The sequence below is a fragment of the Ambystoma mexicanum genome, chromosome 6p (assembly GCF_040938575.1).
Source record: "Ambystoma mexicanum isolate Mex_15411 chromosome 6p, UKY_AmexF1_1, whole genome shotgun sequence".
In the NCBI taxonomy this organism is placed as follows: domain Eukaryota; kingdom Metazoa; phylum Chordata; class Amphibia; order Caudata; family Ambystomatidae; genus Ambystoma; species Ambystoma mexicanum.
Genome location: NC_090935.1, coordinates 1,365,303,692 through 1,365,328,890, shown reverse-complemented (window position 1 = coordinate 1,365,328,890; position 25,199 = coordinate 1,365,303,692). Strand labels below are relative to the sequence as shown.

General features: G+C 46.0%; 1 protein-coding gene across 17 annotated transcripts in view; it reads right to left on the bottom strand.

The window, feature by feature from the left end:
• The window catches only part of MPDZ (multiple PDZ domain crumbs cell polarity complex component), a 1,735,289-nt gene that overhangs the window by 1,543,274 nt on the left and 166,816 nt on the right, over positions 1 to 25,199 (bottom strand). For all 17 annotated transcript variants that reach the window (XM_069626067.1, XM_069626068.1, XM_069626072.1 and 14 more), the window contains exon 3: positions 23,768 to 23,934. In XM_069626067.1, coding sequence (XP_069482168.1) covers positions 23,768 to 23,934 — 167 coding nt within the window. The remainder of the gene's footprint in view (positions 1 to 23,767; positions 23,935 to 25,199) is intronic.

Below are 25,199 nucleotides of genomic sequence, written 5' to 3'. Positions count from 1 at the left end.
AACAATGCTGCTCGACTCCCAAGCACCACAAACAGATCCTGTGAGGATCCGTTAGCAACATTTTCTTTCCGCAGTCTCGACATTTTTTGAAGCCGGACCGCAGAGTCGACGGTTCGGATGAGGAAGCCATCGAGATACGAGTTGGTTTTATCGAGGAAATATAAAAGGTCATCTGACTGAACTGAGCAACGATATTCCGAGGCCCCACGAAGCGCGGAAAAACGGAACTGAGCAACGGACGCCGCGCGTGGCTATTTATGGGCATGGTGAGGTCGGCGCCAATACGGTGGCTGTCGACGGACACCAACTCGGCGGACGTCGACGTGCAGCGCCCTCTACAGAGAAAAAAGTTCCGAGGCAAGCAAGCTGGAGACGAATTATCTAAGATAAGGAATACGTCGGAGGACACAATCCCTTCGAAATACCCTTTCTGATTTACACGGGTGCCACAGTGAATGTAATGAGTGAAAAAGCCTATGAAGGAATTGCCAAAATGTACCCTTTAAGGCCGTCGAGAGCACACATATTTCAGTGGGGAGTGATGCAACCATTGGCCACCAAAGGGCAATTTCAATGTGACATAATTCAAGTGTCAGTCAACATACATCTCATTATTTCAAGGTGTTGGGAAGCTGAAAAACAATGTGATATATCTACACATTGATCCTAATGTTTGTCCTGTACCTCAGCATCCGCAACCGATAGGTTTTCATCTTCAGGCAAGAGTCTCTCAAGAATTACAGCAACTGCTTGATAATGATATTATTGAGGGGGTTGATGGTCCCACACCTTGGGTGTCTCATTTAGTGGTGGTACCCAAAGCTGTTGGTCGTCTTTGTCTATGTGTGGACATGCAAATACCAAATACTGCAATACAAAGGGGGAGACATCCTGGTCCCAATAATGAGGATATGATTATTCGACTAAATCAGGCCACCAAGTTTTCAAAGTTAGACTTAAATCAAGGGTACATCCGTTGGTAATTGATCCTGAGTCCAGATATATTACCACCTTCACCACGCATGAAGGGCTGTTCAGATACAAGCGCTTAGGTTTTGGTATTTCATCTGCTTCTGAGAGTTTTCAAGAGACGATTAGGAGGCTGATAGCACCAGTGAGGAATGCATTTAACTACAGTGATGATATTCTGGTGTATGGTATTACTCAAAGTCATCATGATGAGGCACTGAAGCAAGTTTGTGTAATTTTGCAGAACAATGATCTAACATTGAATGGGCCAAAGTGCAATATAAATAAGGAGAGCGTATATATTTTTGGTCAAAATATTTTCAGCAAAGGGGATCAGAGCAGACCCTGACAAAATAAATGCCATTCTGTGTTTAGAGGCTCCGAAGGATGTGGCGGAGTTGAGATCCTTTTTAGGAATGACAGGCTATTGTGCTTGATATCTTCCTAACTATGCAATGTTGACTGATCCGCTCAGGCAATTGCTGAAGAAGAAAGTGACATTTGGATGGAATGAGGACTGTGAGATTGCTTTTGATACCATCAAGAAAGAACTGACTAATGATCGACAACTTGCCTATTTTAATCCTAGTTGGGAGACTGAAATTACAGTGGATGCCAGTCCGGTTGGTGTGGGTGCCATCTTAGCACAGATCGACCCCAACTAAGAGCCGAGAGGACACATAGTAGAAGCGGAAAGGGAGAGCCTTACTGCAGTGTGGGAATGTGAAAACTGCAATCATTTTGTCATAGGCAAGCCATTTACTCTTGTGACAGATCACCAAGCCCTGTTGTCACTTTTTGGAAACCCGAGGGTTAAAATGCCCCCACGCATAGAGAGATGGGGCATACGTCTGAAAGAGTATAATTATAACATCATTCACAAGCCAGGAAAGGAGGCCAACTCGGCGGATTATTTGTCTCAGCATCTTAAAGGCAGCTCTGAGAGAGAAATGCAAAAAGAAGCAGAGGCATACATATTTTATCTATCCCTTAATGCACTGCCACCGGCAATCACGCAAGAGGTTTTTGAAGAGAAGAGCAAAGCTGATCCCACGATTTGAGAAGCTATTAGGCTAACGAGAGCTGGTAGGTGGAGATGTCTAGCTACAGAACAGATAGGAGAAGAAGGGGTGGAGAGAAGAGATCTGCAGAGGCTGGCAAGAATTTATGATGAACTCACTGCAACTCACCAAGGGGTATTGCTTTGGGGAAGTCAGTTGGTAGCCCCAAAGAGTTTACTGAAAGCCCTAGTGATTCTGGCACATGAGGGTCACCGTGGGGGTGCAAATACAAACAAAAATATTAAGAAACCAAGTATGGTTTCCATATATGGATGCAACTGTTGAAGATACTTTGCAAAATTGTTTTGCTTGTCAGGTAACTACGTCCAGTAAAGTTACATGTCCACTTCAAGTAGTCCCTTTGCTGGATGGTCCATGGCAGAGGGTAGCCATTGATTTCTATGGGCCATTAGAAGCGGTAGGACATTTATTGGTGGCAGTGAACGGATACTCCCGGTTTCCTTTAGTTAAGCATGTGGCATCAACAGCTTTTCATGTGGTGGTAGTACTGGATGAACTGTTCAGTGAGTGGGGAGTTCCTAATGTGGTGAAGATTGAGAATGGACCAACTTTTCAAGGGCAGGAGTTTGGAAGGTTTGGTGTGCATGTGGGTTTCAAACACCAAAAAATCACCCCGTTGTGGCCACAGGCGAATGGCATGGTTGAAAGGTTTATGGATACCATAAAACGAACCCGGCAGAAGGCTGTTATAGATCACATGTCAATGCCACAGGCAATTTCACAGATGCTACAGAGTTATCGCAACACGCCTCATAAAATGACTGGGTATTCGCCTACAGAATTAATGATACAGTACAAGCCTAGAACTAGGCTTCCACAGCTTGAGGACTATACCCCTAGAGAAGATGATGAGATCAGAGAGAGAGAGAGAGAGAGAGAGAAAAAAAAATCAAGGAGTGGACTGATAACAAGAGGAAGGCAAAGGAACATCAGCTGTCTGTTGGTAAAACAGTGTTCGTCCAGCAGAGGCAACGAAAGAAATTGGATTCCAAGTATAGGCCAATGTCCCTAATAGTGAAGAGAGTTAAAGGACCGATGATGGGCTGGGGGAGATGACTGTGAAATAACCAGGAATGCTTCATTCTTCCGAAGAATGTTCCAAGATGATTCTGAAGAAGACAACTTTGAAAGGGAATTAGATGATGTGGGGCGGCCTGGTAACACTCCTGGGAGTTCTGGAGTGTCTTTGTCCCTGGGCTCACCGGACTCTGAAGTTTATGAAACAGCTGCGCGGGGACGACCTCACAGAGTTGTCCGCAAACCATCCTGTTTGTTTGAGCAAATGTACATATGAACCTCATGAACAGTTGGGTATGAATTTAGATGATAAGTAAGGGGAAGTTGTTATAGTACAATAGTGGTATAGGAGAGGGATTGGAATTTAGAATGAGAAACTTGGAATGTGGTGGCTTGGGGAAGGGAGATAGCGTATGAGATTGAAAGGAGTAAGACCTACCTAACGTTCTAGTGTCATCATTAATGTAATGTTTATATATGCCTAGTTTGAGTCACAACACGCATCACACAAGCTTTAGATTCTGCAAATTAATTTAAGAGGCTCTAGGAACCCACCTTAGGCAGAATCCTTCCACTTCTGTGTAGTGTTGTTTGGAAAGAATGACGTTGCCAATTAAATTATTTTCTTGACACTTAGTGGGATAAACTAACATCCTTTCCTGTACACTTTAATGAATAGAAAAACTCTTGCGGATTTCTGTTGTAAAGTATGGTTTTCAAAAGCCAAGAACTTGATCACTCCCTTCAAATCTATGAGATAAGATGTTCAATATTCTCTCAGGTATAATTTGCTCATGTGAAAATCCAGAAAACCAAAAAAATGTGTCACCGCCAGAGACACATATGGCCTGCATAATAATTGATTATGGGACAATCTATTTCAAATATACTTCCAGAAAGTTTATCTTACATGTCCAGACCCCCCTTCAGTGACTTAGCTTGTAAACAAGGTTCCCTAATATGCTTGTAATTGCTATCTGGGATTTAAATAATCATTGAGACAATTGTCTGAAAGCTGTTGGATTATTGTACTCACTTCTGGGTTGTCTTTCAAATGCCCAGGGCAGTTAGTGACATCAACCATTTTTGGCAAAACCACAAGATAGCCACTTCCTTTCAATCTGTCCACCTACTGCAAAAATCCCTCTCAGGTAATCTGGTTCTGTCTTGCGAAAGGTGTCTGCATTAAGCCCTTTCTGGAAAAGGCTGTCGTACAGGCCATCTGCCTAATCCGCTTCTCAAAACAACCCTCTTTCCTATATGTCTAAGTTTAAATGTCCTGCAAACTTCACCCAAACAGCATCATTTAACGTGGCAATTTAGGATTGTTACGAGCCTGTAATGTTTTCTCTTCACTTATTCACACCCACTAGTATCCTCCTCTTTGCTTTCATTGGCCCACTGAATCCTCTTTTCCATAAGTGTTTGGGTTAGATATGAGGTAGCCCTCCAGATGTGAATGAAAAATCAAAATTTGGCTGGTATACTTATGTCCCTTATAAATCCCATTATGGACATGTAACAATTAGATAAATATTCAGACTCACAAGACTATTCTGATTTTCAAGATACCAGCGTCATTAAAATATGTAAATGTATAAATAATGCATTCATGTCACAGATAAACTGTTAGTTTAATCTGTTCTATCTTCCACCTTTTCAATTAATCAATGAGAGACATTACTTGCGGGTTCCCACAGGATTCACCCGTCAGCCCGCTTCTATCCAATTTATATATGAAACCATTGGTAGATTTAGTGCAAGGCTTTAAAATAACTTTTTAGATGTATGCTGACGATACACAGCTCCATTCTTCATCTTGGGAATTCTGACAACAATCTGATTGATCGATCGATCGATCGATCGATTCAAAGCCTGCATCGAACAAGTGAACGTTTGGATGACATGAACTATTTATAACTGAATCAACAAAAAGACAGAATTACTTATTTGCAATCCCAGAAGATCCAACAAGTTAGGAAAGGAATATTAGAGAGAGCTGGATCTCTGTACATCACCTCTAAGCTCCTGTCTGAAACCTTCTTTGCTGGTGCATAGTTTTGGGGTTTGGCTTGATTCAGATTTATCTTTAAATGGCCAAATCAGCAAGGTGACTAGTAGCAAGCTAATAATTAGATATGTGGCCAACACCCTTGTGTTAGGGAGAATTCTCTGTTTAGGCTGAATTTCCTAACCTAGCGAGTCCCCCAGCAGCTTTGCTGGATTTTTGGGGTATATTTTTTTCTCCTGCCAAGAGTGAGACTCTTTTACCCTCACTCTTGGGCATGATTTGAGTGTGTTTCTTTGAATCTAGATGTGTTTAATGGGCTATGGGGTCTTTTACCCCATAGGGCTTCATGTGTTTTTGTGATGTGTGTTACACAGCACCCTCAGTGCAGTAACACATGGGTGGCATAGTGACCCCCCAGTATAGACTCCACACCCTGGGACTGACTACTGTCTCCCAGGGCATGTAAAGTCACCATTGGCTTTACTAGTCTTAAATTCTGAACAGAACCAGTACAAACCATCATATTGTGGACGTACTGGCTAGGGCAATTCAATTGCCCCGGGGTCTGTTCGTCGAGGGGGCACGTCTCCGTCCTCCCTGATCGAGTTTTGGCTGGTGGCAGTGGATACTACTTTTTATATTCAACCGCGAATATTTCTCTATGGGATTTTCCCATTGTTCGAGGCTACTATCTTTATTTATTTAATTACGATAGCCTCGAACATACCGCCGGTTTGTTTAATTAATATTAATTCTCCGGTTGGTATTTTTTTGCCAAAACTCAGTTCTAAAATGGCGTTTGTGTTCTCTTCTGTGACTCCAACCCAAGTCGAGCCCTTTGTTTCACTTTTTGGCGGGCTTCTCCACAGAAGCCCTCCAAAGTGGTGCCACTCTGTCTGGGGTACTTAGGAGGGGTGGAGGGGGATTTAGGCACCCTTGACTGAGTTGCCTAGGCAACTCAAGTCGCACTCCGTCCTGATTGGCCCAAGTGGTGAGCCAGATGGCTCACCACTTACCATGTTTGAGTGACAGCTAGGCTGAGTGAACGGGGGTTTTCTGCATAAAAGCAGGGCTTTGGGGACTGGAACTTCAGAAGTCGCCACAGGACCTAAGAATCCGACGAGGGAGAAGGTGGGCCGACCTGCCACGACGACACCACCAGTGGAGCCCTGCTGGACCGTCTCACCACTTTTCCCGACGACAGAGGAGATCTCCCGCCGGAGAGTCTTCTTCCTTTAACTGGTGGGGATAACCAGTTTCACCATCTTTTCGGGATACCACGTTTTACCACGACCGTGAATTAAAGGGTACTACCTTTAACCGGAAAACTCTGCGGCTGGTTTCTTCCCTGGCAGTGCAACGACCTTCATCTTTCCTGCAAGTCGAGATCTTCTCTTCCCCTGGACGACGACGCGACTTGCACCCACTGCCAGGAACAACTGCCACCGCTGGAGGATCCTTCCCACTTAATGCATTCATGTCACAGATAAACTTTTAGTTTACTAACGGTACCGTGTCCCGCCTGGCTTCCCTTGCCACCGACTGTACGGGGTAGATTTAGCCCCCGGCTTTCGAACCTGGGTTAGCCTGGGACACCCTGGCTAAACTTTTCTGAGCCTCTCTAAACTCTTTCTGAACTCTCTGCAAGACTTTCTAAGCCTAGTGTAACAGTGTGATCTTGGGCGCATTTGTGCTCTGCTCTCTCTAGGAGTGGGCCCAGCCTTTGGACTTTGGCTCACCAGTGACGATTGCTCTTCTGCCTTGCGAACAGTGTTCCTAAATCTTAGAGTGGTGTACCTTTCCATATTCTGTCTCCCCCCCCTTTTTTCACAAACTTATTGGAGTGCCATCTAGTTAAGCGCTCACCTCTGTATGAAAATAAGTGGCGTTTTACTAGGACTCATCTGATGAGGAATAAGGGGTGTATATATTATAATAGTAACTGCGTTTAGAGTGTTTTACAATAAGAGTGCTGGAGTGTTTCAAACAGTGTGTTTTTAAATAAATAATTATATACTTTGATACCAAAGCTCTGGTCAGTGTTTGCTTGTATTATTGTGTCTGAGTGCCTAATGTGTATACTTTGCATACTGCCTAACTCTTCTTGAGGGGAGTCTGACTGCTCAGCCACAGCTACCAGGTAAATCTGGGTGGTACAGACTGCTACCAAGTGGGTTTACTGCTAACACCTGTAGTCCTAAATCTTTTGCAGTGTTCCCGAAGGGAACTGCACATGTTTCTGCCTAACACCTTGATCAGCTAGATAGAATTAGCCACAATCCGTTAGTGTGATTAATTGCAGTTCTAATTGTTATTAATAGAAAATCCTGCTTACAAATGACTGTCCTCTGTGAGAAACCAGAAGGTGTCTCACCCACTAGTCCTCTGGGATCTGTCATCCAGGTGGCCAGGACACAGCCAACGCTTTTGTATCAAATTCCTGGGGGTGGACCAGTGGGAGAGGATCACCTGGGTGAGGGGTCTTTGGGGAGTGGGACACCTGATGGCGCGATGAGGTATCCCACCCCCTGCAACACCTTTACCTCATCATACCTGGTAGGATGTATGGGAACTCTACCCTCTCCCCTTTCCCTGCATGAACACTTTCTCATGGACGGCCCGCTCTGGGAGAAAACAGACTCATACCAGAGTAGTGTACCTGACATGTCCCACTACTATGGTCAGGCAAGGTCAGGCAATTACTGGTAACCATTCAAACTTGACTTCCATTAAGCTTCCCCACATGGATGAAAGGTGGAGCACGAGAGCACACTCTGAGCGAAGGAACAGCAGTTTTGAGATGGCAGCTGACGAGGGAAGAAAGATGACAAACCAAATAGGGTGCACAATTTAGGATTGTTAAGAGCCTGTGATGGGTTCTCTTCACTTACTCACACCCATTAGTATCCTCCTCCTTGCTTTGATTGGCCCACTGAATCCTCTTTTCCATAAGGGGTTGGGTTCGATATGAGGTAGCCCTCCCGCTGGGAATGTAAATTCAAAATTTGGCTTGAATACTCTGTCCCTTATGTGAGAAACCTGAGGGTATTCTAAGTAGATCCCGGGAGACCCTTATTCAGGTGGCATGGGGAGGGCTGGCACTCTCACATCCCAATCCTGGGGGTGGACGAGCAAGGGGAAATCACCAGGATAGGGGAGCCCAGTGTAATGCTCAGGGAAAAACCCGAAGGGAAACACAGTATTATACCAAGGAGGGTGAGGGGACAAGTCCCTGGGGATTTCCTTGGTTATTCCAGGTCTACCTCCCTTCCATCCAAAGAAGTTCCCTTAATATCCTACCACCCCATTACCCTTAAAACCCATAACTCACAAAATCTTTGTTTCACCGCTCTTCATTTGACTACTCCCTATCCTTCAGCTCCACGCCCCTCTGGTTATTATTTTCCGAACACCCAATTTACTATGACAGAAAACTAACGTTCCCACAATCCCTCTTGTTTATTTTTTAACATTAATCCAGATCATTCTTGTTTGCTTCCTAAACCCCATCAATCTCACCCTTCTATCTTTACCAACACCCTTGGGATAAAAAATATAATTTCCCATGACAAACCCTTTCTTTTTGACAAACATTTTCTCACCACATGGAAGACAGCAGACTAACGCCAGAGCCGGTCACCTGACATGTCCCAATACAAGCATGAGGCAAAGTCAGGCAATTGACTTAAATCACACACAGCGGACGGCCCTTCCTTTTCCGCACAGGGATAAAAAGTGGAGCAATAGAGCACAGTACGAGCAAGGCAGACCGCACAATGAGACAGCTATCCAGTCCCGGAAGTTCAAGAGGAGGAGAAAGGCAGCAAATATCAAAAGGCTGATTAGGAGAGATACAACCTTGCCCTCTTCGACAAGACCCAGCGAACCACCCGCTGAAAGAATCACAAGGCCAAGGACAATAGCCCAATTGTGCTGCAGCAGATGCCAACGGTACACGGAGCTTATTGATGCTGATAAACCGGAGCGAGAGAGACTCCTGCTTCGGTGGTACCAGCCTCGACTCCAGTTAAGAGGAACGCCAAGCAGTTCATCACAGCCAGTGAGTCAAAGGGAGAGCCCATAAGAACTGGGATGTGGTGAATTAAAGTCACAAAGTGGCAAAGTAAGAAAAGCTTAAAGAACTAACATTATAAAGGGGAGACCAGCGGCAAAAGAGAGTCAGAACCATGTCGGTGCTGCTCCAAGAAACTGGTCAATCCTCGTCTAAATGAACTACAGATGCCAGGAGGCTGTAGGAGAGCGGCCAAGATAGGTCAAAGTGATCATACAGGAGGTCAAGCAAAATCCTTGTACAGCCGAAAGCCTTTGACCTAAGAACTGTGAGAAAGCAAGGGAATTGATTCCTGTAAGGAAAAGGAATGTGAATGTGAAGTTGGCAAGAGTGAACCCGAAAGAGGGATGCTGACGAGAAGGGGGCAAGTCCAAAGTCCCAAGAAACAGTGTGTTGACAAAAGTGAACCGAGCTGAGAGATGTCCACTGGAACTGTTTAAAAGGCATTTAGATTTGTGGTTTCCATGTGTTAATATCCCCGCACAAATATTGCGATACAAAAATATCGCCATATTTTTGCAGTGATATTGACCCATGGACCCTGCGGGGGACCCCCCCCCCCAAACCCGTGCATTATTTAAAAATGTGCAGGAGACACCCCTGCAACCTCCGCTCCCACAAAATATCCTCCCCAAAAATATTGCTTATGGCGAGACAAACGGCCATATGTACGGCGATACTTTTGTTGTAGATATTTTGTAGGGATACCGATTTGTGAGGGAAAAGCAATAGTGAACCCAGTGGAGGGAGGCTGAAAGTAAGAGAAGGGTCAGCGTCCGGAAGAGGGGGACCCAGGGAGAAACCATCACCCGAGAAAACCACAGAACAGAACTTTGTGTTTGTTTGTTGTATGTTTTGTAAACTTATCAGGTCCTCGGGATCAAGAAATCACAACCACCGAAGGCCTTGATATTGATAGGAACTGTTTTGGGATCCAAGACCGGAAGAGGGAGATCCAAAGGGGTAGAAAACGATCACCAACAACAGGAGGAACAAGAATCAACACATGGTAGAGGGGGACAAAGTGGTGAAGAATCCTCACCCTCAGTGAAACCAGGAAACACATTTTCATTTTGTTGAAGTAACGTTTTGTTTTGGTATTTGAATAAGTCAGGCCCTCGAAGGCAAGAGACTCGAGAGAAACGAGACTTGGCCATTGACAGTCCTGATAGCTGCAAGTGGAACTGTCATCTCGTGCTGGGGAAGCTCGAGAGTGTGCTGTGGTCCAATATCCTGCCTTACCTCGTGTTCAAAACATGGGGAAGGGAGTCCCAGGCTACCGCATCCTGACATATTGTTTTTGAACACTTTTCTCTTTTCTTGAGAACAATCCCACAACCCTTTTATATTAGTTGTAATGTTTGGCAATAGGTTTCTTAGTACAGGCCCTTTTTTATTTGACACAACGTCACTAGGACTGCCTTAATTTCATTTAATAGTCGACGCTTGGTCCCATCTTGCATTTAGGTTTAGATTAGACATTTTTCCAACCTGCATACAGTTTAATAAACACCCTTGAACTGTGATCACATGTGTCTGTCTTTACGGTTAACACCATGAGTTCCTTACACTTATAATTCCCATTATGGACATGTGACATTAATGAGATATATATTCAGACTCGCAAGAATATTCTGAATTTCAAGATGCCCTTTTTGTTTTCGTGGCTGCACGCATACCACAGTCATTAAAATATTTAAATGTATAAATAATGCATTCATGTCACAGATATAAAAGATTAAAGTAACAGTTTATCTTCCACCTTTTCAATTATCATTGAGAGACAATACTTGCGGGGACCCACAGGGTTCATCCCTCCGCCTGCTTCTATTCAATTTATATATGAAACCGTTGGCAGATTTCGTTCAAGGCTTTAATATGACTTTTTAGATGTTTGCGGATGACACACAGCTCATTCTTTGTCTTGGGAATTCTGATAAAAATCTGATTGAACGATTCAAAGCCTGCATTGAACAATTGAACGTTTGGATGACATCCAAGTATTTATAACTGAATCAACAAAAAGACAGAAATATGTAATTTGCAATCCCAGAAGATCCAACAAGTTAGGAAAGGGATATTAGAGAGAGCTGGATCTCTGGCTATCAGCTCTAAGCCTCTGTCTGAAACCTTCTTTGCTGTTGCATAATTTTGGGATTTGGCTTGATTCAGATTTATCTTTCTTTTTTTTCAAAATATTTGTATTGGTATTTCTTAATACAAAACCAACAGGGTTCAACAACATCCCTTCCCCTCTCTCCCTCCCCCCTCACCGGTTGTACTGTCCTTCCTTTTCTTCTGCTGCCGATCTTCGTGTTCCGACTCAGCCCGTGAACATGTCCAATATTCGGATTTTCTGTGGGCACCACTGCATCATATAGTCGCTTTGTAGATAGTTTATCACCTCACCCCAGTCTGTCACAATTTTTTGCCAGGCCCCTTGAATGTTGTAAGTAATTTTCTCCATTGCCATTTGTGCCCATATTCTCTGTATTGAACAAATGGTTTCCTGATTAAGGAAACCCGCGTCCCCTGCACACGATCAACAAGGGGCGTGGCCCGTATAGAGTTCTTAAGGGTACAACTAGTAACCTTATTGTTTTTTACAGGGTTTGGTTCTTACGTTTAGTAAGTTTCTGTGCTTTGCTATGACTGCAAAATATTCACTTGACAATTCATCTGTTCATCAGAAAAACAGTAATTTATTCATATTTTTAACAAAAAACATTCAAAGTATAATCTGGCCCAACGCGTTTCGAGTATCAATTTTCCCTCTTCATCAGGGGCAATCTGTTCTGTATTCTTTACATTAAGTACAAACACTGAAGAAAAAATAAAATAAATTAATAATCTAATATTCATATTAATATTCATATGTACATTTAAGGCAAAAAACAGGGTTCTTCAATAACCAGTTAGAAGCACATATATGTTTCTATGTACATCATTAATTCATCCTTTGAATTCAGGATCAGTTACATTGCTCAAAAGATAAATATTAAGAGATGAATATTATTAATATGAATATTGGGCCAGATTATACTTTGAATGTTTTTTGTTAAAAATCTGAATAAATTACTGTTTTTCTGATAAACAGATGAATTGTCAAGTATTAATTGAGACACTTCAGAATTGATCCTTCAATGCTTGTGAAGGTGTCCCTTGTTGCATGTTTTTGGAGTTTGAGCGGTCTTCCCTCGGGTTCCATGCTAAATTGAAGTCCCCTGTCAGTATTACTTCTCCTACCGCAAAGTTTTCCAGTTTATTTAGTGTGTCTTTAATGAATCCATCCTGACACGCGTTTGGGGCATATATGGTTACTAGTGTTAGGTTTCTCGATCTGTATTTTAGCAAATACGTATCGGCCTTTTTTGTCTGCCATTGTTTCTCGTTTTTGTACATTGAGTTGATTGGCGAACGCTATCGTGACCCCTTTTTTCTTCTCCTGGTCGTTCGCCTGGAGGATGTGGTTGAAACCTCTTACTTAGATTTGTCCCTTTCTTTTCTTCTGTATATGGGTCTCTTGAAGCATTATTACATCGTATTTTTCTCTGTGGAGAAAGTGTTCCTTTTTTTCATTTTTACAGGAGAGTTCAGTCCTCTAATATTGTATGTGAGTATTTTCAGCCCCATCCTTTTCCTTGGGTTTCTATGTTCACATGACTCTTGCTTTGTGGTTCGCAGGTGTGTCCATCGATACCGGTGTTTGGATCGTTTCCCCCCTTGTAACTCTACCCCATCTCCCCCCGTGCCCTACCCCCTTCCCCCCAACTTTTTCCCTGAGGAGGGCAATGGGCCCTATGGTTGCTCGGGCGTATGGCCTTCGCTCCATGTCCTCTAAAAACTCAGGTTATTGTCTTTCGCAGGGAGTCCTAATCCCTGCTTGTCTGTCGTGGATTCCAAGGGTTTCCCTTGGCTCTACCGCGTTATGAGCGACAATTGGTCCCGTTCTTCTTTTCATAGCATTTCGATGTCTCCTATCATCTTGCAACAACTATTGCTTTTGTCTTGGGGTGTTGTCATTTGTCATCCCGACTTCTGGTTTGGCGTCGCATTCTTTTGTTCTCTGTTTGCCAACCCCTCGGGGACTGTCCTCCTCGCTGTGTATCCCTCTCTGTTGCTGGCTCGCTCTCTTTCTCTTGTATGTTTAGTATATTGAGACCTTCCTCGCATGTTGTGATCCGATGTTGCTTCTCTTCCCATGTAAATAGAAGGCCAAATGGGAAGGTCAATTTGTAGCGCACCTGTTTTTCTGTGAGGTACCTTGTTATTTGGCCCATCTCTCTGCGTCTTCTTAGCGTGGACTGGAATAGTTGTATTTCTTTGCTGTTCATTCCTATATTGTCTATGGTCCTGGCTTTCCTTAATATTTGCTATTTTTGTGTGTATTGCGTCAGTGCGACTAGTACATCTCTTGGGTGGGCTCCTGGTTTGCCGGCTCTCTGTCGGCCGACTATGAATTCTGTCGATTTGGATTTCTTCGCCTGACCCATGCGAGAGTATATCTCAGAACACCTGTTGGGTTGCCGTGCGTAGGTCTTTGTCTTCGACCGATTCTGCCATATTTTGAATTCTTATGTTCGACCTTCGGGAGCGATTCTCCAAGTCTTCGCATTGTGTCTCTAATTCTTGGGCCAGTCTGGCCAGGCGTTCTTGTATTTCGGCATTCTGCTGTGTTTCCCCATCTATGTTCTGTACCGTTCTTTCTAGTTGGTCCGTTCGCTCCTCCAGATTCCTGATATCCTTCTTTAATTCCTGGATTGCTTGTTTCATCTCCCCTTTCATATTTTCAAATTGTGTTTGCATGGAGGATATGAATTGGTACTAAAATTCTTTGAACCACATTTTCATGTCATCTTTCGTGGCCATGTCTGTTTTCTTTATGTATGTTTGTTTTCAATGTCGCTATCTGTTCCCCAGAGTTGTAGTAAGTCTTGATCTTGTTTGAGCTTACTGTTTTTTTTTTTTAAAGATTTTATTAATTTTCCAAACCAAACAACAATACAAACCAAACACACAGTGCATTTAACAACAGTTCAATTGTTCACTACTTAATCTTGGTCACCCCCCCCCCTGAGCCTATTTATACCTCGCCCTCTGTATTTGCTGCCCACGGCGGAGTCTCGCTTCCCGGGTATTCTGTCAGATCTTGTATTGTTCCAAATAATTCTGCTATTAATGATTTCCATGCCATCAGGGTTGCCGCCTCTTCCCCCCCCACCCTGCGTTGCTCGTCTCTTGCCATACCATCGTTTCAGCCTCTGCCCATTTCTGCAACTCCCTCCACCACTCCACTACCCGTGGCTTGTGACACGTTTTCCATCCCATGGCAATCCTCCTTTTTGCAAGCACATAAGCTAAATCCTTCAGTTTCCCAACATGCTTAAGGTTCTGTGATCTGGGGAACCCTCCCAGCAAGCAGGCCCAGGCTGTGTCTATGATGATCGTAACCCCTTTTCCCGCTAGTTTCTGTGCCACTTCACCCCAGAAACGCCCAATTACTGGGCATGACCAAAACATGTGTGTCATGTCAGCCTTTTCCTCTTCGCATTTGGGACATGCCCATCATCCAGCATTTGCAAACCTGGATATCCTCAGAGGTGTCATGTATGCTCTGTGCGTTACATACAATTGTATTTGTTTTAATCTCGCATTCCTTGACACCTTCTTGTGATATCCTAGGGCACGTTCCCACATCCCATCCTCTATCGGGGCTCCTACTTCCGCTTCCCAGTCTAGTCTAGTCTCAGTTGTGTCAGCTCCTTCCCAACCTTGGTCATCACCATCTCATACAGTCTAGAAATCTCATGCCCCCCTTCCGATATATATCATATATTACCCCCATGATAGCATCTGGTTCTTCTTCCAATACCGTTTCAGGCCACGTTTTTCGAATTATCTGTACCATTCTATGATATGTAACATATTGGCCCGTATGTAGCCCCGTTTCTTCCCCAAGCACTTCGAAATGCTTAATGGTTCCCTCTTGCCACATGTCCCCTAACGTTACCAACCCCACCAATTCCCAGTGAGCCCTGATAATCACCCTCAGCTGCATATCTTCCCCCGCCAATGCAACCAGCGGTACTTGCGGGGAGCATGGGAATGGGTCCTCCATCATCCAGCATGCCCTACGCCACATCTTCCACCCAAGCATCATCATTCTAGGGTGCCCTCTCATTTCTGACTCAGGCAGCCAGATCATCTCTTTCAAGTGAAATGGGGCGAAATCATGCCCGAACATCCTTAGTTCAGGGGTTGCTTCATCTGAGAGCCATTTGGCCACATATTGCAGCTGGCTCGCCACATAATAAACCTCGAAATTAGGCAGTTTGATCCCCTCTTTTTCATAAAAGTTCTGCAGCTTCCATAGCGCCACTCTGTTCCGGGTACCTTGCCACAGGAAGTGCCTACACATACTGTTCAGTTTAGCCAAAAACTTCTTGGGTATCATGTATGGAATATCACTAAAGTAATGCAGCAGCCTAGGTAGGACCACCATCTTCAGCATTGCACCTCGTCCCATCATTGCTGGGCCAACTTCACCCAGAAATTCATACATTTCTCGATTTTCACAAAAGATACCTCAGTGGTGTGCCTATGTTCCTCTTCTACCGTGTGGTACACGTCTATCCCAAGGTATCGGAAAGAGCTAACCGCCCATGGTATTTGTAGTACCGGTAACCGTCCCACAGGGGTTCCCTTATAGCTGCCCAGCAGAAAAATGCTAGATTTTTGAGGATTCACCGCTATCCCCGACAGCCCCGCATACCCCTCCATCACCTCCAGGATGTACTGGAGATTTTCATCTGGGTACTTCAAGTATAGTAACAAATCATCCGCATATAAGGATATCAGGTGTCATTCCCCCCCTATCTCAATACATATCGTATCATATTGTTGCCTGAGGTATATTGCTAGGGGCTCCAGGGCTAGAATGTAAAGCATCGGGGACCAAGGGCACCCCTGCCTGGTGCCTCTACTAAGTTGCCACCTTTCGGATATCACTGATCCCGTTCGAACTCTGGCTAGCGGCTCACTACATAGCATCTTCGCCCACCTAATGTAACCAGGCCCTATCCCATACCCCTGCAGGGCCGCCAGCAGCCACAACAACTTGACCGAGTCAAAGGCTTTTACCGCGTCTAAAGACACAATCGCCATTTCGCCTTCAGTCTTACTACCCCATTCGACCACCCGTTGGAGTCGCCTGTGATTATGAGTTATGTTCCTATTCGGGACATAGCCTGTCTGGTCAGGGTGTATTAATTTGCTAATTATTCTTTGCAATCTGTTTGCCAGGACATCCGTCAATATTTTGCTGTCCTGGTTCAGCATCGACAAAGGTCTGTAAGAGCCACAGCTATGCCGTGGTTTGTTAGGTTTGGGAAGCGGTATTATGATCGCTTCCAGCAACCGTCCCACCTCAAATGCTTCATTAAGCATTTCTAACATTGGGGGGAGCACTTCCGCTCTATATACTTTATAAAATTCACTCGGGAACCCATCCGCCCCCGGGGTCTTACTGGTAGGCAACTGCCTCACCACTTCTTCTAACTCCTCCAGAGTGATTGGTGCATCTAGCTCCTACCTCTACTCTCCACTTATCTTAGGCAGTCCTATATCTTCTAGTGTTTCCGTTATCTCCTCAGGGCTGCAGCCCTCCTCATCCCCATATAGCACCTTATAATAATCCGCAAACTCCTTGTTAACTCCTTCTTGGGTGTCCGCTACCCCACCATCTTCCCTCGTTATCGTTCCGATCGGGGGGTCTGGGAGTTTCGCTCTTGTATAGCCATGCTAGGAGCCGTCCTGTTTTATACCCTCCCGCATGCTGTCTCTCTATTTTTGTAGTTGAGGTTGCAGAGCCTTTCCCAGTGTTCCGCACATTTCTGCTGCAGCTAAGTGCCGGCTCCATGTCTACGCTTCCACCCTTTAATGCTCTTTCCAGTTCCCCTTCTGTTCTTTGTAGGTCAGCCAGGACCCCGCCTTGCAGGCCCTTTGATTTTGCTATGGCAACCCCCCACATCACTACCTTGAAGGCTTCCCATAACGTACTTGCCGAGTCAACGCTACCCGTATTCACCTCAAAGTAGTTGGTGATCTCTTCCCTTATGTCCTCTCTAAAAACTGGGTCTTTGAGCGCCTCTGCTCGGAGGCGCCATGTCGGAATCCGTGCTCTCGGGGGGCAGTATTGCCACCCGAGAACCAGTGGCGAGTGATCCGAGAGGACCCTCGCCTTATATTCTATCTGAGTAATCTCTGTAATTACATCCGACGTGGCAAAGACATAGTCCAGCCTTGTATGTAGCTGCTGCGGGGCAGAGTAGTGCGAATATTGCCTTTCTTGGGGGAATTTTGTTTTCCACACATCTGCCAGGCCAAAGTCTTCTAACAGTGTCCGCAATGCTTTAGCCGCTGGGGCGGGTCTATCAATCTTGCCATCCGATCTATCTACCTTGGGGTTCATTACACAGTTAAAGTCCCCGCCCCAGATCACTCAACTACCCACACACACACACACACACTAAGGTTGGTGCACAGAGTTCTAAAATATGCTGCCGTGTTTTGGTTGGGGGCATATGTATTTACAATACTTATCTCCTTATTCTCCACCAGCCCCCTCAATATGACCATCCTCCCATCCGTCTCCGCCACTTCCTGTAATAGTTGGAACGGGACGTGCAGCGCCACCCAGGTAAGTACTCCTCTAGCATAAGCAGAGTATGGCTAGCCCACCACAATCCCTTTCCATTTCTTTACAACCAACTCCATCTTTTCCCGTGTCAGATGCGTCTCCTGCAGTAGTGCAATATCTATTTTATGCCTTCGCAGATACAGCATGACCTTATTCCTTTTCAAATAACTATTAAGTCCCCTGACATTCCACGTGATTATTTTAAGATCACCCATGGCTCATTAAAGATCCCCCTCCTTACCTCCAGCCGATCCCTCCCGCCCGCGCAATACAGATTCAGCCGTCCGGCTCTTCTATGTAGGCTCATGTTCAAACTCAAACTCCCAACAACTACATACACACCAAACTCCCCCCTTCCCTCCCCCCTCCCAACCCTTGCCCAACAACACCCTCCCCAACTGTTGCCCAGCTCCATCCCTGGATCTCAGGCACCCCCACATCTAGCCCTGTCACGCACAAGCCTGTGCTCAGGGCTCAGTAGGGTAAAGTCGCCCTAGTGGCAACTCAACAACTAGTTCTCAGGGGTGGGATGCTTCCGTCCCGTTGCTCCCATTTTCAATTTTATTACGCTTAATGTTAACACTATGCAGCTCCTACATGCATTTTATCCACTATATTCCAGTCCGTGTGGAGCACAAGGCCCGAAGGCTACACAATGTCCATCCAGTCTCACTTTTCCCCCCATAACAGGGCCACCCTCCCACTTACCCCCTCAATGTCCATGACACCGGCACCTCAGTTGTCATTCTCCTGACGATCTCAATCTGCCTCTTGTTCTGGGCAACCCTGCAGGTCCAGCCATGACCCCACCTGCTCCGGTGTGTCAAAGAAAAGCTCTCTGCTCTTATGCAGCACCTTCAGCTTCGCCGGGTACAGGAGTATATACTTAATGCCACCCGCACGCAGCCTCCTCTTGACGGCCACGTAGCTATACCTCTGCCTCTGCACCAGCATCGTGTAGTCCGGGTATGCCGTGATGTTGGCGGATGCTTTGTCTATTGTCCCGCCCTTACGGAAATATTCCAGGATCTTCTCTCTGTCTTTATAGTTCAAGATCCTCGCAATTATCGGTCTCGGCGGGGCCCCCGGTCGTGGTTTCCTCATCAGGGCGTGATGCGCTCGCTCCACCGTGAACCCCTGTGAGAGCTTGTCTGCTCCTATCTCCTGGAGGATCATGTTCTCAACATAGTTCGTGGGGTCCTGGCCTTCCTCCCCCTCCGGCAGGCCGACCACCCATATGTTATTTCTTCTCGCCCTTCCTTCCGCTTCTTCCACACGATTTCCGAGATTAGCAACCTGCTGTTTTAGCACGTGGACCTCTTTTGCGTTATTTGCGCCGACATCTGTATTGGTCTTTACTGCGCTTTCCAAACCACTCGTTCTCTCTGCCAGCGCCCTAACGTCTTGTCGTAGCAGGGTAAGTTCAGTTCCTTCGGCATCAATTTTGTTCTCTAGGGCTGTCCGCAGGTCCACCATTGCCGTGCCCCATTTGGTGCTCATCTCCGTTATGGCTGCCAGGATCTGATGCTCGTCTCCTTCTGGGGCTTCCTCCGCGGGAGTCACGACCGTGCTTTTCGTCAATGTTGTAGGGGTCCTCTGCGCTTTTGCAAAGACCTCCATTGTAGGTTGTTTGGTCTTGGCTCTTAGCCATTTCGCCGACATAGCACCACCCTTCTTACGTGTCTGGATCGGACTATGCGCTGTTGTTGTGAGCATTCCAGTTTCTTAATTCGTTGGTGTTGCAATCTTCCAACTTGCTTGTGCTATGGCACGTACATTAGCTTCCAGGTGGATTGTATCCTCCCACGTTTATTCTACATATGCAATTCTTGTTGGCACACGTTTCCGCTGACCCCTCCTTTTGTGGTTAGGTTGTCTGGGCACATATAATGCAGGCAGAGTTTGGGTGCACCTCTGAAGTTATGTTAAGCACGCTCATCAATTGGCCATTGGTTCATCCTCTGTAACCACCCTGTGCGACATCGAAGGGTACAATAGTGCTCTATTGCATAGGTCGTTTGCAGCCTGCCAGTTCGTTCTCCTATAATTGTTCAATTAAATCCACCTAGGACTGTCCTCGATCACAGTCTCCTGTTATGCGCCCTGCGCCTCCTGCGACATGCACATATGTCAGTGAGTGATCGCGGGCCTGTTCCTTATCTTTTCCTGCGGCGGCAGCCCTCCGTGTGCAAGTCGGCTCTGCGGAGCATAACAGCACAGTTGTTCGTGGCAGGCGACCCGCGCCACGAACGTTTCCGACCTGCTCCGCGGGTCACAGTGTATATTCGCTGCTGTAGCGGCTCTTCGTGCTGCAGGACCCAGCTGCTCCTCTTGCCTCCAGCACCGCCCGACGCCCACACAATCTTCCAGTACCGCTTCTACATGTTCCGTGCCAACGGGCACGTCGTTATCTGTACGTTGCGGTCCCTTCTTACTGCGCAGGCGGATCCCAGCAGACACACACGCTCGGTGCGCCCCCGTAGAGACCGGAGCCCCAGGTGCACCCGCAAAGGCCCCTCGTTCCCGCAGCCGCCCGAACCATACAGCCTGTTCTTCTGTGTCTTGTTAGTGTAGTCCGCAACTGTAGCCATCGGCTGGGGCAGCTAATCCATTACTGGGATGCGCCCCTTGGGATCCCTTTGTTCTTGGCCGCCGCCATCTTAATGTTCATCTCACGGCTGGCTTCAGGAAACAATGTATCGATTCGCCCATTCCAGGGCTCTGGGCGCGCCGTCAGCCTGCTCACGTTCTGCTCAGTGCCTTCACACGCCTTCTCCTATGTTTGAAGTTGCATTTAGGTGAAAGAAATATACATTTCTTCGTCGGATTAATTTGCCGGATCACGGAGATCACAGCCTATTCCATGGCTGCCTAGCCACACCCCCCAAGCTTAAAGTTGACTGGCTGTGTCGCCTGTTGGACCTGACGATTTCTAGATCTTGACATGTGTGTGAGTCTTCTCCCGTGGTGGCCTCAGCGTTTGGTGTTCTCCCAGTTGTGTTCACTTTATTGGGGTTCTTGCCCCTCCGGTATTGTTTATCCTTACTTTGTATGGGATGTGAGTCGCCCCATTCTGTCCTTTTGGGGTGCCTTCTCTGCTGAATTGGTCACTTTTGCAGGGCTGGTGTCCTGTATCTATTATTTCTTGCAGTGGACCTAGTGTGCGCTGACCGCCTCACGTTGTGTTCCACGGGGTCGGCCTGGCTGTGTTTGTGATGAGTGTCTTTCCGTCTGTTCGCTTCGGCCGGCTTTCCTTCTTGGTGTTGGCTGTGATATGCCTCTGGGGTTAGGCCAGTGGGTGCTGTTTATACCTTGTGTTCCCCCTCGAGCAAGTTTCTCATTAGGATGGGTGTCCTCCGTTCCTGTGCCCATCTCCTCTCTGAAGGGCTTGTGATTTGGGAGATTGCCTGGATCCCCCCCTTTGGGGAGGATCTTTCTTATTGCCTGTGCCCTCGGGGGGTCAGTCCCCTCCTATTGTTGTAGTTGCTGCTGAGGGGGAGAGGGGTGGATTGCGTGTAATTTCTGTGGCCTGTTCTCCTGCCATCCCAATGGGCTTACCGGCCGTTGATCTTCTTTCTTCTTATGCGGCGTTCTCACGGCCTTCCGCTGAGGCGTTGCCGGCGCTGTCTCTTGTCTCTGCTTGACTGCACGTCTGTTCTTGTCCGGTGGAATTCCCGCCGGATGCCGTTCGGAGGAGAGGGGCCCCCGCTGGTGTTGCCCCGGCGGCAGGTCCGTGGGTTCCTTCCCTCTCTTGCTGCAGGTCAGGGGTAGGCTGCTGGGGGTTCGTTATGGATGCTCTGTGGGGGCGGTCCTCTCGCTTGCTTCCCCGTGTCAGGTGGTGTTTCTCCGTTCTAGCCAGGCCGCTTGCCTGGGTCGCTAGCGATGGTCACTGGGGGCTTCACTGCTCTGCTTCCAAGTCGAGTCGCCTGGTCCCGCGGGGGGTGCTGTACTGCGCCTCTTCTTTTCCCCTCGTCGGGTGCTGAGTTTCTGCCCAGGCCGGGTCGCTTGTCTGGCCCCTGGAGATGGTCGCCATAGCTCTGCGACTCAGCTTCTGGAGTGGGACGGCGGGTCCCGCTGAGGAGGGGTGAGTCGGGTCAGCTACTTGTGCCGCGTATCTCGGCCGGGAGCCTCTGTCTCTCTCCCCGCTTGCTTGGTAGGTCCAAGGAGGGCCTCTCCTGCATTCTCCCTTATGTTCCGGCTCACTGGTCCCTCCCCATTATAGCGGTGTATGGTTCTTCCGATTTTCTTCTCCTCTGTGTGTCTTCTGTGGAGACTAGCTCCGACGGGGGGCCAAATGTCAGCTTTAATGTATTTCTTTATAATGCGGCCCGAGCTGGGGGACGGAGCTTCGCTCATGCACGTCTACCCGGCTCTGCCGCCATCTTGGAATCCAGATTTATCTTTCAATGACCAAATCAACAAGCTAACTATTAGAATGTTAATAATTACAAGTGAATGGAGTGAATAGAAAAGGTCCTGTGACGGTTTAAACAAAACCCATCTCACAATCGAAAGTCTTTGGTTTTTGATAAAAATGTGTCCAAGCCCGAACGATGGGAGACCAATTGTGAACATTGTACAAAAGAAGTCTCAGACTGAACGAGGGGAATCCGTGGTCGGATCCCAAACGAGGAAGACCAATTGTGAACATTGTGCTAAAGGGGTCTAAGCCCGAATGAGGGAGATCTGTGGTCTAAGCCCGAACAAGGGAGACCAGTTGCGAACTTGTGAATGTGAAAAACCTGCTAACAAAGGAACTTTAGTGTTTGTTTGTTACGTCAGGCCCTCTGCAATAAGAACAGAAGGGGGTGAGGCGCGCACTCCAGTTCCTGGCCAATATACTACCTGAAGAAAGAAAAAAAATAACTAGGTAAATCCCAAGGGTGACCAATTCACAATGTTCACAGGGTTGTATCCATTCTGCTGCATTTGTACTGCTGTTCTTGTCCTCCCAGTGCCTTTCGTGTCCCAACACTCTTCAGGGAGGCTGTGTTGCCTTGCTTTTCAGGTGAATCCAATTAAATTGCTACTGCAGTCTCTAAGGATTATGGGAGCTGTAGTGAAAACATTTGTTCAGTTCAGGTGACCATGGAAAGACTCCCTTCCAGGAGCCCACATCTTACCCTTTGCAGGGGGAGAGGGAGTAAACCATAACTATGGTTCTCCACTATAGGGAAAAATATCCCTGGTGCTGAGTCCGGATCGCCACAAATTACATGTAAAAACAGAAGGGGGGTGAGGCGCGCACACAAGTTCCTGGACAATATACTACCTGAAGAAAGAAAAAATAACTGGGTTAAATCCCAAAAGTGTACAATTCACAATGTTCACAGGGTTGGATCCCTTCTGCTGCATTTGTACTGCTGTTGTCCTCCTCCTAGCGCGTTCGTGTCCCAACATTCTTCAGGGAGGTTGTGTTGCCTGGCTTTTCAGGTGGGATTTAACCCAGTTATTCTTTTTCTTTTTTTCAGGTAGTATATTGGCCAGGACTTGGAGTGTGCGCCTCACCCCATTTTGTTTCCTCTGCAATAAGAGACTGTCATTGGGAGAGAGACTTTGAAAGAAGGCCCGATACGTGTGCTTTGAACTGTTTCCTCATAACCAAGAAGTCAGAGTGTGTGTGAAGCTCAACTTACTGCCTTGTCCCATGCTGAAAACGTGGGGAAGGGAAGCCAACTGCTCAACTTTCCCGACAAGGATTGGCAATAGGTTTATTAGTATAGGTTCTTTTATTTTGATAGTCTCCACTAGGATTGAGTTATCATTATTAGATGGTTATAGCTTGCTCCCATCTTTAGATTATGGATTAGATAGACGTTCAACCAACCCAATGAAGGTCCCTCCCAGTGGAAGAAACACCATCTCTCATTTACAATTTAAACATTGAATTACTATTAAATTTAATTTTGACATCCTACCTGTTCTCTTAGCTGTTGAAAAGAAGTTTGAAAGTTCAGGATCTGGCTGAAGAGGGGACTCTGCAGCACTGACTTAAGCAAGCTCAGTTTCTCCTCATTTGTCACATCACCTCGTTCCCGGACTTTGGCCTGCAGGCGCTCTACAGCTTGCAGAGCACGGTGTGTATCTGCACACAGAAAACAAGTCCACATATAATTACCAAGACAGAAGACCCGTCAAGAATCTGTTCTTATGTACACATTTACTGTTTTTCTTCTGCAGATAATCATTACATTGACTTGTTTTGCACAAGTTGTGGATAATAAAGATAAAGAAATCCAAACTGTTTTCCACTATACCTTGTTTTACAGAGGTTGCTTTCTGCATTTTACACAAGGGTGATATAGAAAATTACCATTTAACTAGCTAGCCTCATCTGATGTAGTTTCCCAATAAAAAGTGCTATTATTGGAAAATTGAAAAGGATTAGTGACCTTTCAAGAATCCTGCAGCCATATCCAAAATTCAAAAATGAGACAAATGATCATCTATAGAACAGTTACCCTGCCTTTCCTGAAATATTCACTTTAGTAGGACTAAAGCCAAAAGGTTTTCATATTACAGAACTAAATAAAACAGTAAGGACTGACAACTCTGTATTGTTGTATCTTGATTGCAGTGGCAGAGAAATACTAGGACAGAGGTCTGTAACCTTTGGCTCGCTAGATGTTTTGGAGTACAACTCGTATAAGCCCTAGCCAGCATAGTCGATGGTGAGAGATCATGGGAGTCGTAGTCAACAACATCTGGAGAGTCAAATGTTGCAGATCCCTGTACTAGTAGAATGTTTACTGCATGATGGTGCTGTAATTGTTTATTTTGGATACAAAATGATATCCATAAAACATACAAATATACAATCATAATACTCATTTGCCATACAATCACATGTAAATTTAAGAGCAGATAAAAGGCCACCACAAACATTTCTAATAAGATAACATCACAACCAATCAGTATCATGGTGCAGTCTAATAGACATAGATCTTATTTTCAAGGCTGAGTGCAGAAAAGATGCAAGTTTAAAGGCAATGGTTGCGTCGTTAACTGACGATACCAATAAAAAAGCAGGTTTCCATAGGATGAGACCCTGATCCTTAATAAAATCATGAAGAAACAGTTTACGCAATTCCTTGTACAATGGACAGAAAATCACTAAGTGCGCAATGTTTTGACAGCACGATACACATGCAGTATCCATCAGAGGCCTAGCAACGCATCTTGCAGTAACTGCCATGATGTCTTGTATGTTTAGGTGAATGGAATTTTGAGTGAATGATATGAGGTAATGTTCTGAGACAATCATTCCTCTGAAAGTCCCCCGACTGATACAGGTGGTATCAAGGAAGGTGCTCCAAGGGATTGGTATGAAGATAATTTCCTGCGTGTCTT